The sequence below is a fragment of the Helianthus annuus genome, chromosome 5, assembly GCF_002127325.2.
Source record: "Helianthus annuus cultivar XRQ/B chromosome 5, HanXRQr2.0-SUNRISE, whole genome shotgun sequence".
In the NCBI taxonomy this organism is placed as follows: Eukaryota; Viridiplantae; Streptophyta; class Magnoliopsida; order Asterales; family Asteraceae; genus Helianthus; species Helianthus annuus.
This window is the reverse complement of record NC_035437.2, coordinates 150047977-150060915: the sequence shown is the minus strand read 5'-3', so window position 1 is coordinate 150060915 and position 12939 is coordinate 150047977. Positions and strand designations below refer to the sequence as shown.

Here is a 12939-nt window from a genome sequence, read left to right as displayed (position 1 = left end):
CTTGTAGGTCCCTAGAGGAGGATCTAGAACACGTTATCCTTGTTGTTTAACACAATAACCAAGTGCGGAATCCACGATTATGTGCAAATCAAGCCTAAGAACACACAAACACAAGAAATATTTCATTGTTTAAAGCTCAATCTCTATTCCAGCAGAGTAACAGTACAAAATGCAACAAGAATGCTCTCAATACAGAACACACAAACACAAGAAATATTTCATTGTTTAAAGCTCAATCTCTATTCCAGCAGAGTAACAGTACAAAATGCAACAAGAATGCTCTCAATACTCTCTGGGTGTGCTCTCTTTTTTAGAACAGGGGAGGTCTCTGGTATTTATAGTCATACACCAGAGATCAATACAACGAAACAAACACCTTTACAACGAAACATAACGAAATAAACAAAGGAACATCGAAACATGGAGAAACTAAACTATACATATCAAAATAGAGATATAGTTGTCATTATATCACTCATCGAAACACACATGAAGACACACATTACTTCATTATCGAAATAGGTCTATTTCGATTACATAAAGTCCCATGTGTTCCGATCCAGTTCAAATTCCTTTTATGTGTTTCGTTAACTTCATCTCAAACCAACATCCCTGTTTCGATCATGATATCCAGCCCAAATGCCATTCCCTGTTTCAATGATGTGTATGTCATTCCAAGACATTTCTTTTTCGATGTGAATTCCAATCCAACTGTTCCAATGTCTACACACAATTTCCATTCACATTACTTAACAAGAGGATGTTAAGTCTAGATACTCGATGAGCCGTGATGAACCGAACCGAGCCGCATCCACACGAAGTGCATCAACAGATATCAACATAAACAACTTGTTATTCTTCAATCAAAACTGAATAAATTGTGGGATCAGAAACTGCAACAAAAAGTCATATCCCAATTCTTTGTGTTAGTTAAGATACATTGATAACTTGTCTTAATCATCATCAATTTCTTGTAACTTTTTATATTTTTTTATGGATCACTGTTCATAAACACACAAACAACAATAATTAAACTAATCACATTGGAATCAAAACATCCCCAATTTCATCATTTTTTGTGTAACTTCATCAATTTTTATGGACATTATCTCAGCAGATATGAAACAAAAATCAATTGTACTTTACGAGGATAAATCAGAAAAAGATGGAAAAGAAATAAAAAATTAACAGTTAACCCAAAATTTTACAAGAACTTTCCTTAATTTCGCCCTATCAAAGTTGGAATTCAAGAGGACTCCGTATGTAAAACCCTAGCTTTCAGGGGAAAAATAAGTTAAGCTTGTTTAGTATATTATAATATTTTATTATTCTTGATTATATTTTATATTTTTTTTAACAATAAAAGTTAGATTTTAATAATTTAAACAAAATAGCATGGTGTCAGTAATAAGCCATGATTTCTATTTAGTCATTGTCATTCTTAACCTTCATCTTTCTTAAAGGCAGAGCAATAATAATTTTTGGGTTGCAGCCTGTGGATATAAGTTACACACTATAACGGAACATATAAATTTGTGTATATGTGTTTTACTTTTATGCCATCAGATAATGTGTGTGTGTGTTTAGGTGCAACCAAAATCCCTAACGAGAGGTCGAGTTTTGGCTTGATACACACATTACAAGAAACAGGCACCTTTAGCGACGACAAGTGTCGCCGCTAAAAGTCCTTCTTGTCGCCGCTATTGCCCTTTAGCGGCGACACGTCGTCGCTAAAGGTCGCCGCTATAGATCGGCCGCTATTGGTAACCTGTCGTCGCTAAAAAGGGTGTGTCGTCGCTATTGTGAATAACTTTTAGCGGCGACATTTGTAACTTTTAGGGGCGACATATGTCGCCACTAAAAGTAAAAAAAAATAAAAAAATAAAATAATTTACTGCTATGCAGTCTTTCTTCTGTGGATTCATGTAAAAAAACAGGGAAAAAAAAATTAATTTCATGGACCAAAACGTTCATAAGTATACATAGAATCAAACAATAATTTTCACATTCAAACCTCCTACAATGCAGTCTTCTGTGGATTCATGTGGAACAGAAAGTGGTGCAGCTCGATAAAGACGCATCATGCATTGTCTCTTTGATAATGGCTTGAAGATAGACCAAGTTGTTCATGTCTGACTCTTCAACTTTCCTATCTCTTCCATCATGGTTTTCAAGCTCTTGTTGGGCTATTTTTAAGACCACATGGTGGTTGACTAGTAAAGCTAAAGCCCATGTTAGAGTCGCCGTTGTCGTGTCTGTACCTGTCAATAATATGATCATCTTACAGCACAGACCTGAACAATACAAGACACACATATGTATAACTAGTTCTATACCCGTCCGATGGACGGGCATCTTAATGACATAACAACATTAGCATTTTATTGGTTCTAAGCCTGCCGTAGCTGAATCATAGAACCAACAAACCATAAAAAACAACACGAAATCAAACCATATCATATTTTAATTTATTGAAGTGGCCAACTTTCTTCATTTTTACAACTGAATCCATCCGTTATCACATATTCACACCCTATTGAGAACAATAGAAGTCAGCGTTCAATCTATTTTGTAATAACTCACCATAACACAATGAGAAAAAAAACTTAGTGCAGGAGTAACACCAACATCCTTCAAGTTTATAGTATATATAACACCATACAAATTAGAGACTATCAAGCACAACAAGAGTACCTGGTCGTCCGGCGTAAGAGGTGGTTCGGCGAGGTGATGCAGCGGCACAGAGGAGGTGGTCCGGCGTATTGTGCGGCGTCAGTATAGTTCTTCTATAGTAATTTACCTGAGAACAAACAAGCTAGCTGTTAAAAACTAGGAACCACTATTTTTATTGAATGTCAAACGCGAACTATTCACTGTTATCTTTATCAAAATATTGGAATGCAGTGTACAAATGGTCTTCTCTATCCATTCTATTCATATGCATTGTTGCGGTTATGAACTCTTCATAATCTATGGTTCCATTTCCATCTGCATCAGCCTGTTAAGTTTGTTTTTCAATGAATGAGATATAGTTTGGTTCCCAAAAGTTACAGAAAGCAAGCTAATTAATATGATCATCTTACAGCAATGACCTGTTCAGAAAGGCATCCTGCAATGACCTATTCAGTCCAAAAACAATCCTAAAATCAGATGACTTATCCCTCAAGTTATTTAAGAAGAGAATTGTCATCTCTTGATCTATACATTATCATACATAGATATAAGATATGTGTGACATAAAAGATCTAGTAGGTACCCGAAGTGCAACTTTCTTAAAGTTATTCATAGCTTTAAACTGTTTTAGCCTTCCAAGGACCGCGTTATCAAGTGGTGTATCGGGTGCTTCTCCATCTTCTTTAATCCACGGATCACTCGTGAAATCGACGTGCCCTTTCAAGATTGCATTGAATATCCCGTGCTCAGATTCTGTATCACCACATGTATTTCTTATTAGTTCACTGAATTATTAATCTTTCTAGGCTTAATGAATCAAGAAACCATGAAAATTATCACCTGCCCAGAAAGGCGGAACTCCCCTCAGAAGAATATATAGCATGACCCCAATAACAAAGATATTAGTTTGTATAATATGTGGATGCTGGATCAACAAACAAATGGGTATTTTTTTTCATACAACGAGGATACTTGATTCGCATAAACTATAAATTATTGCAAACCGCTATAAGCACCATGAATTGACCTCAAACATAAACTAAACAAATTATATGAAAGTGCAGCTGTTGACTGACCAACTCCAAAGTCCATATCATGTATTGCCCTAAACCATAAGTTATTGCATATACCCTCTATTGATTGTTTCGCCATTTTCTTAAAAAAAACAAAAGTTATTGCATATACCCATCACATTAACTCTAACTAAACTTAATAAAATTGTAATTGTATTAAAAACAAACTGACGGCTGAATATAATCAGCTACTTTGACTCGTTCAAATTATCCAACCCGTACCGATGACCCGATCAAGATTATTCCTAACAGAGCCGACCCTGAATAAAGTACGATTACAAGTATTTCACTACAAGAAATATCCATTAGCCATCTATTTGACACCCCAATTTCCATAAACCTACCCATATACATACAATTCAACACAAAATTGAAAAAATAAACTACAAACATATATGTATAAATACAGTTCAACACAATAAAAATAACAAACCTACAAATATACATGCTTATACATACTGTACTACACAAAATTAATATATAAAAAGAGAAATTGAAAAGAACGAACCGGAGGTGATCGAATGTCAGTGAAGGTGACCGGATTTCAGTAGAGGTGGCCGGATTTCAGTAGAGTTGACCGGATTTCAGCGGAGATGACCGGAAGTGGTTGCATTTTAGTGGAGGTGACCTAAAAAAACCACACAAAATCAAGAAATATAAATATATAACTAAAATAAACAACAATATAAAGAACCCTAACCGTGTATGTCGCCGGAGGTGGTCGGATTTCAGTGGGCGTTACCGGAGGTGCTTGGAATTGAGTGGAGTTGGCTGGAATCTTGGGTGATTTGAGTGGGGTGGACGGAGCACAGCTTGGAACGGGCTCACAGACACTGAAAGCCCCGCATTACGGCTGGCGGAGACCAGCGGATCGATGGTGAAGGGGTATAGTAGGATAGAATGGAGGGAAAGGGAGGGATGAAGGGTTTTATCCGCTTAAAACCCTTTAGCGGCGACAACTATCAGACATTACCCTGATCGTTGGATCAGATCTTCATCCAACGGCCAATAAATGCTCAGTAACCCTTGACCCGGATCGAACCCTTTAGCGGCGACACATATGAAGTCGCCGCTAATACTGTCGCCACTAATACTGATTATTCTTGTAGTGACATGGGAAACACTGTCGCAGAGAAGTCATCGATCTAGGACACACACAAAAAAAAACACCATAGACAACCCTGTATAGCAGTAATCACTGACGAATAGTCTTAACCCAAAATCAAGTATGTTGAGACCAAGCCAGATATGTATGCTCTCAACTCTAGGAAAATTAATACGTTGAGACTGAGCCAAACGCTAAGCCTGCTCATGATCAACAATTGTGGAGACCTTGGAGGCAAGAAGGGCCGCATCTTCAACTTGGGACCACTCACAATCCCAGCTAGGCCATTCCCAATAATTCTTAGATAGATAATTAAGTTATTATTATACAACATACCGTGCGTATTATTACAAACTTTAATTATATGGATTTGGTTTTTATTTACAGTTTTATTTATTGTTTTCATACTATTTGTTAAGTGTTTATTTATATTTAGAACATTTACAAGAAAATGTGCAACTTTTTTCTAAAGACAAATATCACTGACAGAAAGAACAGCAGCTTATTTAACTCAGTGGTGAAAATCTTGTCGCTAATTCGTTGAAGATATTACGACTGTATGACCACAATTTTCGCCTCCCTTGATGCTTCCATGGATAACCCCTCCCTTGATGCTTCCATGTATCACTAATAGTGACACACCCTACCTTTAGTGAGGATCAGAGGCTGTGAAGTTCGCCTCCATGAAGATCCTTCAATTTGTAGTGATATATGGTCAAGCATAACATTAAGAAAATTTAACAAAACCTAAAAACATTCAATTGTTTATCGAATATATGTTTAAAGAGATTAACCTAGAACAAGTAAAATATGATGGCAGTTAATTATGTGTGCTTGCAGAGATATCAGCACACACTTGCACGTCCACAGTCCTCAAATCTACACATTTGACATCCAAAACACACGCAATGCTCGTAACTTTTGCACTTGCTATTCCTGCGACATCCACCGTGTGTTCTCAAGCTCCTCTCCTCGATGTTTTCACATGTCCACCTTAAGTAAAATACAAATACAAAGGTTTTATATGATCATAAATCCTAAAAAATCAAGTAACCAAATTCAAGTTTTAAATGGAGTAGATGAACTTTATTGCTCGGAATCACGTCCCTTGCAGCTCCATCATGGTAGATCCTGCATGCATCCCATGTCCTAAGCTCAAAGCGACGCACCTTGTAGCATGCGGTACAACTTAAGAACTCATCACGGTGGGAGACTTCGCTGTGTGGTCTCACATATTCATCTCCTTTATAATATCTAAGAAAACATGTTTCACCCAACTTTATCTTCTCGCTATTGCAATTAAAAACCAAAACCTTGGTCCTCCACTTTGGCACATTTCTACTATCCGATGCATGTTTTGCGAACTTCGCAAGATAATTGAATACTGTTTACAGCCAAATGAACCACATTTTAGTTTTTCTTTAACAAAAGATACTAAAAAGAAAGATGGAAGTGTGAAAGAGCTTGACCATACCTCCATTACAGGCATCATTGCAATAGAAAATAGCAATGATGGTGTCATCATCACTAATTCTCAGAATGCCCACAGATTCTTCAAGCTGGTTGTTTGTGCAACCACAAGCTATTCCAATGTAATGTGGTGCTCTCACCATGGTTTGCCCAACAAAGGCACTCAACCAAAATTGCAAACGAGGCATGATCAAACTTCTTTACACACCCACTTTCTTTTTTATATATATACTTTGTTATAAAAACTTAATTATGCTACCTGGTTGAAAGCGGTGTTTAACAGTCCTGTAAGATTTGCAAAACATGCCACAACTAGTACAAACATGCCAAACTCGAGGTCGAAGGTTTGGGTTCTAAATTGCAATGGTAAGAAGATAAAGTTAGGTTAAACATGTCCTCTGAGACACTATAAAGAAGATGAATACGTGAGACCGCACAACCAAATCTCCCACTGTGGCGAGTTCTTGCGTTGTAGTGCTTGCAACAAGGTGTGTCGACTTGAACTTCGGTCAAAGGATGCATGTAGGTTCTATCATGATGCAGCTACCCGGCCGGACCTGCCATGACATGATACCGGGCAGGTAGGTTAATCTACTTTTCTAAAACTTTAATTTAATTAGTCGATTTCTAAGGATTCATAATCACATAAGTTTGGCCCGCTTTATATGTATTTTGTTTGTTTAAGGGAGACATGTGACGATCTTGAGGAGAGAAGCTCAAGATGACATAGCGGATGCCCCAAGAAAACAAACTGCAAAGGTTGCACATTTTGCGTTTGTTTCGGATGTCAAATGTGCAGATTTGAGGACTGTGGATGCCAAGAGTGTACTGACTTCTATGCAAATGCACCCAATTGATTAGGCATCAGTCTTTTTACTTGTTCTGGCTTTATCTTCTTAGAAATATTGAATACACATTAGTGTTTTAAAAATTTGTATTGCTAATGAAATTTGTATTAAAAAGTTTGATGCACTCAGGTGGAGAGATCGTTGAGGGGTCTGTTAGACACCACCCACTGTGGTGACCAATTCTTATGTAAAGGTTGGTTGTGAATTCTCAACAGGGTGGGTGGGCAACCAAAGGTTGCAACCCAACCCAACCCAAGGTTTCAATTTTTATTTATTTTTTCTTTTGTACTTAACAATTAATTTCTTATATCATTTGATTTTATATAATAACTGAAAAACATATAGCCTTAAAAATTATTTAAAAACACATTTTTGTTTAGTTGTTTTTTTAACATTCATATATATACTTTTTGAAAAACGAATTTTGTTCAAAAAAAGTATTTCTTTAATATAAAATAAAATTTTTGACCATTCATTGAATGTTAACTTTTTTTATTAAAGCGAATGATGGAAGTACAAAGAAAAAGACGGAGAGAATTTTCTTTGCCTTGCGCCATGTGTTGTAATCTCAGTACCCTGCACTTGTGCTTGGGGAAACTTTGGCTTATGATTGAACACCTAAATCTCTTCCTCACATATTTATAGCCAAAAAATATACACAATGTGGCTAAAGTTAGAGTCAGCTCTTTAGATTTTGGTTATAACCCCCAACACTTGTCACTTTATTTTGACAACTCAGATAATTTGTAATCATGTGAATGTTGTGTACAATGATATGAAAATTGTGGCAAGAATAACCCGGTTTTTTTATTATAATTTTTTAGTAATAAAATTATGTAAACCATCATACTTTCACATTTTTCTAGAAAAAAGTCCAACATATGGCGTATTAAAGTTCCTAAACATGTTAAATATACGCGAAAAAGTCCTACAACCTAATTTTCCTATATTAAAGTCTATAAAATTTTCTAGGCACTAGAAAGCTAGGACTCTAAAAATACAGAACTGAAAGAAATTCTATGAACAAATGAAACCTTGAAATTCGTTAAAAAAAATTCTTAAAGTTATATTTTCCAAATCAGTACGAGTTGTTCGATTAAGAAAATATATTTTACTTTAATAGAGAGGAGTCAAGTTTGAAGTACTTACGACGAACAAAACAATGGAGACATGATCTAACACGAATCAGGCTGTTGTGTTCAAAACAAGCGGAACTTAAAACATTATTAAAAGTGGCCACTTCAACTCCAACAAAGTGGAAAGTGTATATTGAAAATCTTTTAAACTTAAGAAGTCTTGAAATGATGGATATAGCTGACTATCTACAGACGTAACATAAAAAATGGATTAAAGCGATAGATTAAAAAATAAACCAAAATAAAATTTCAATTTAAAAGTAATAAAAAGGGAGACAAAATGAGCAGGTTAATTATGGATCCTAACAAATCAGTTAACTAAATTTAAGTTCTAGGTGGCTGATCAACATCAACTTACCGGGCAGGTATCGTGTTAGAGCAAGTTTGATTTTCCTTTGTCGCTACATCATGGTAGGACATGCATGCATCCCTTGTCCTAAGCTCAAAGTGACACACCTTGTGGCATGCGACACAACTTAAGAACTCATCACGTTGGGAGACTTGGTTGTGTGGTCTCGTATTCATCTCCTTTATAATATCTAAGAAAACACCTTTCACCCAACTTTATCTTCTCACCGTTGCAATAAAAAACCCAAACCTTGGTCCTCCATATTGGCAAATTTCTAACACCCAATGCTTGTTTTGCTAACTTCGCAGGACAATTAAACACTGTTAACAGCTAGATGTACAATAATCAATTATTCTTTAACAGAAGATACTAAAAAGGAAGTGGATGTGTGAAAGAGCTTGACCATCGATTGCAGGCATCGTTGCAATAACAAGTAGCAAAGATAGTGCCATCATTACTGATTCTAAGGATGCCCACACAGTCTCTAAGCCGGTTGTTTGTGCAACTACACACTATTCCAATGTAATGTGGTGCTCTCACCATGATTTGCGCAACAAAGGCACTAATTCCTCATTGGAAAAGTTAGTTATAGGCATGGTCTGATTATAAATTTTTAAAACCATTGCAATTAATAAGATTCTTAACAAAATTTAAACTTCAAACTTCTACAGTTTTTTCAACTTGTAACTGAATTGTGTTTGGATGCACAACCAACAGGAGCTGGGACTATTTTTTCCAATGAGGAATTGAGTGCCTTTGCTGGGCAAATCATAGTGAGAGCACCACATTACATTGAAATACTGTGTGGTTGCACAAACAACAGGCTAGGAGACTCCGTGGGCATCCTCAAAATACGTGACGATGGCACCATCTCTGCCACTTGCCATTGCAACCAAAATTGCAATCGACGCATGATCAAATTCCTTTACACACCCACTTTCTTTTTTTATACACTTTGTTATAAAAACTTAATTATGGTACTTTTGGTTGAAAACAGTATTTAATAGTCCTACACGATTTGCAAAACATGCCTCAAGTAGTACAAACGTGCCAAACTGGAGGTCGATTGGGTTCTGGATTGCAATGGTGAGAAGATAAAGTTGGGTGAAACATGTCTTTTGAGATACTATATAGGAGATGAATACTTGAGACCGCACAACAAGAAGATCAAACAATGATACAAAAACAGATATATAGCGAATCTGCGAAGAGTGTTATAATATCTTTAACCACCCCTTAGTCGTAACAATGACAAATGGAGTGGATGATGTCGTCATCACAGATTACAAGGATCCCGAGGGACTCCATCCCTTTTCTTTTAAAACCACATACCATAAATTTCATATAATGATATTACTGTTTTTGACCGTGACTACTATACGCCATCTGCAACATTTGTCATTATTACGAAGAATGCAAACAAGGCCTGATGACCACACTCTCTTACACGTCCACAATCCATCATTGTGTCTCGTATCAAGTTAAACAAATTTCGACGACTTTGATTGAATTTACAAAGCCTGGCTCGAAATTCTTAACTCAATTGAAACGGTCAAAAGATCAAAATGTAATAAAACATGTCTTCTGAGATACTAAGAGGAGATCAACATAAAAAGCTGAATAAATTGTAGGATCAGAAACTGCAACGAAAAGTCATAATCCTATTCTTTTGTGTTAGTTATGATGCAATGATAAACCTATTTATGAATCGATGTTTATAAACACGCAAACAACAATAAATAATTAAATTAATGAGATTAGAACCATAACATCCCCATTTTTGTTTGTGAAACTGAACACCAATCGGACAGAGATGCAATAAAGATCAAAGATAAATCGGATAAACACGCAATAGAAATCAAAGACGGAGAAGTTAACTGACCTCATGGATCTTTCTTCGCCCATCCATAGTTGGAATTCTAGAGGACGAGTTCCTCCGTATGCAAACCCTAGCTTTCATTATGATAAACACTTTTAAAATGTTTAGTCGATTAAATTACATTACATGTGGACATCCCTAAAGTTTATAAGTTGTCACTGTTTATGTCCTTTGTTTTAACGAACTTTAAATTTCGGGTTAACTCAGATCATTTGTGATGCATATAAGGGTATTTTTGTATTTTTACCCATTTAGTCAAATAAAAAAGGGTGAGGGTATTGGTACATCCCCTAAAAGTAATGACACACCCCCCTAGCAGCCCCATATAAGGCAATGAGGGTTGTATAGGGGTTGAGTGCATTAATTATGTCAGAAAAAGTAAAGTTATACAACCCTCATTGCCCTATGAGCGGTGTATTAAAAAGGTGGTAGTTGGAGCATTAAACCCTATATGCATCTCATTGCCCAATACGCCTCAAACTAATGCCAATCATTGGGTGTCAGCCAATGATTACCAATGATTGAGGTGTAAGTAACTTTATTTTGATAGGGTATTTGTATGGGGAAGTGGTGAAATATTAAGAAAATTAATTTTTTTTATAAAATGTTGTTATAAAATATTTTGTTAGTATTATAAAAACTTTATATTTTTATAAAATGAATTGTGTATATTTTTAATAAAAAAATGTGCATGTTTTTTTATATTGTAAAAAAAAAAAAAAAAAAAACCACCACGGCCGACCCACCACCACCACCATCACAGCCGACCCACCACCATCACCACCACCACCACCATAGCCGACACACCACCACAACCACAGCCGACACACCATCACCACCACTGCCACCAACATAGCCGACCCACCACCACCACCCTAGCAGACTCACCACCACCACAAGCACCCCAGCCGCCCCACCACCACCACCATAGCCGGCCCACCACCACCACCATAGCCGGCCCACCACCACCACAGCCGACCCACCACCATCACCACAGCCGACACACCACCATCACCACCACCACCACCACAGCCGACACACCACCACCACCACCACCACCACAGCCGACCCACCACCATCACCACCACCACCACAGCCGACACACCACCACCACCACAACCGACCCACCACCACCACAGCCGATACACCATCACCACCACTGCAACCAACATAGCCGACCCACCACCACCACCCTAGCAGATCCACCACCACCACTGCCGACACACCACCACCACCACCACTGCCGACACACCACCACCACCACCACCATAGCCGACCCACCACCATCACCACCATAGCCGACACACCACCACCTCCACAACCGACCCGCCACCACCACCACCACCACCACAGCCGACACACCATCACCACCACTGCCACCAACATAGCCGACCCACCACCACCACCCTAGCAGACCCACCACCACCACAAGCACCCCAGCCGGCCCACCACCACCACCATAGCCGACCAACCACCACCACCACCATAGCCGACCCACCACCACCACCATAGTCGACCCACCACCATCACCACAGCCGACCCACCACCACAGCCGACCCACCACCATCACCACCACTACCACCACAGCCGACACACCACCACCACCACAACCGACCCACCACCACCACCACCACTGCCGACACACCACCACCACCACTGCCACCAACATAGCCGACCCACCACCACCACCATAGCCGACCCACCACCACCACAACCACCCTAGCCGGCCCACCACGACCACCATAGCCGGTCGACCACCACCACCACCATAGTCGACCCACCACCATCACAACCACCCCAGCCGGCCCAACACCACCACTATAACCGGCCCACCACCACCATAACCGGTCCACCACCACCACCATAGCCGACCCACCACCATCACCACCCCAGCCGACCCACCACCACCACCACAACCACCCCATCCGACCCACCACTACCACAACCGACCCACCACCACCACCACCCAAGCCGACCCACCACCATCACCACAGCCGACCCACCACCACCACCACCAAAGCAGACCTACCACCATCACTACCACCATAGCCGGCCCACCACCACCACCACAACCGGCCCACCACCACCACCACAACCACCCCAGCCGACCCACCACCACCACCACCATAGCCGACCAACCACCACCACCCCAGCCGACCCACTACCACCACCATAGTCGGCCCACCACTACCACCATAACCGGCCCATCACCACCACCATAGCCGGCCCACCACCACCACCATAGCCGACCCACCACCATCACCAACCCAGCCGACCCACCACCACCACCACAACCACCCCATCCAACCCACCACCACCACAACCGACCCACCACCACCACAACCACCCCAGCCGACCCACCACCACCACCATAGCCGACTCACCACCATCACCACAGCCGACCCA

At 39.5% G+C, this 12939-nt stretch overlaps 1 protein-coding gene across 16 annotated transcripts; it reads right to left on the bottom strand.

The window, feature by feature from the left end:
* Positions 1–228: 228 nt before the first annotated feature.
* On the bottom strand, positions 229–10635 carry LOC110941831. Of its 16 annotated transcripts, none has more exons than XR_004893314.1 (9): positions 8664–10530; positions 5646–5844; positions 4447–5543; positions 3514–4374; positions 3257–3426; positions 3084–3119; positions 2695–2998; positions 2015–2261; positions 229–893 (listed from the first exon to the last, which is right to left on the bottom strand). XR_004893314.1 is itself a non-coding variant. In XM_035990272.1 (8 exons), exons 5-8 carry the CDS (start codon positions 3554–3556, stop codon positions 2041–2043), a joined length of 540 nt encoding a protein of 179 aa, XP_035846165.1. In that variant the 5' UTR covers positions 3557–4374; positions 4447–5543; positions 5646–5844; positions 8664–8954; positions 10537–10628; the 3' UTR covers positions 1927–2040. The 16 variants fall into 16 exon arrangements, 7 of the variants coding, with proteins under 7 accessions (XP_035846165.1, XP_035846166.1, XP_035846164.1 ...); XR_004893315.1 differs by lacking the exon at positions 229–893 and having other exon boundaries at positions 1875–2261; positions 2695–2800; positions 2910–2998; XR_004893317.1 differs by lacking the exon at positions 229–893 and having other exon boundaries at positions 1875–2261; positions 2695–2800; positions 2910–2998; positions 3093–3119.
* Between the last annotated feature and the right edge of the window lie 2304 nt (positions 10636–12939).

Excerpts from the sequence above, each read along its gene's own strand:
- LOC110941831 (XM_035990271.1), bottom strand. The coding sequence starts at position 3,556 with ATGCTATATATTCTTCTGAGGGGAGTTCCGCCTTTCTGGGCAG. Across the intron at positions 2,801-3,256 it reads TTAAGAAAGTTGCACTTCGG|GTAAATTACTATAGAAGAAC; the intron begins GTACCTACTAGA and ends GTTTGTTCTCAG. Across the intron at positions 2,262-2,694 it reads CTCTTACGCCGGACGACCAG|GTACAGACACGACAACGGCG; the intron begins GTACTCTTGTTG and ends TATTATTGACAG.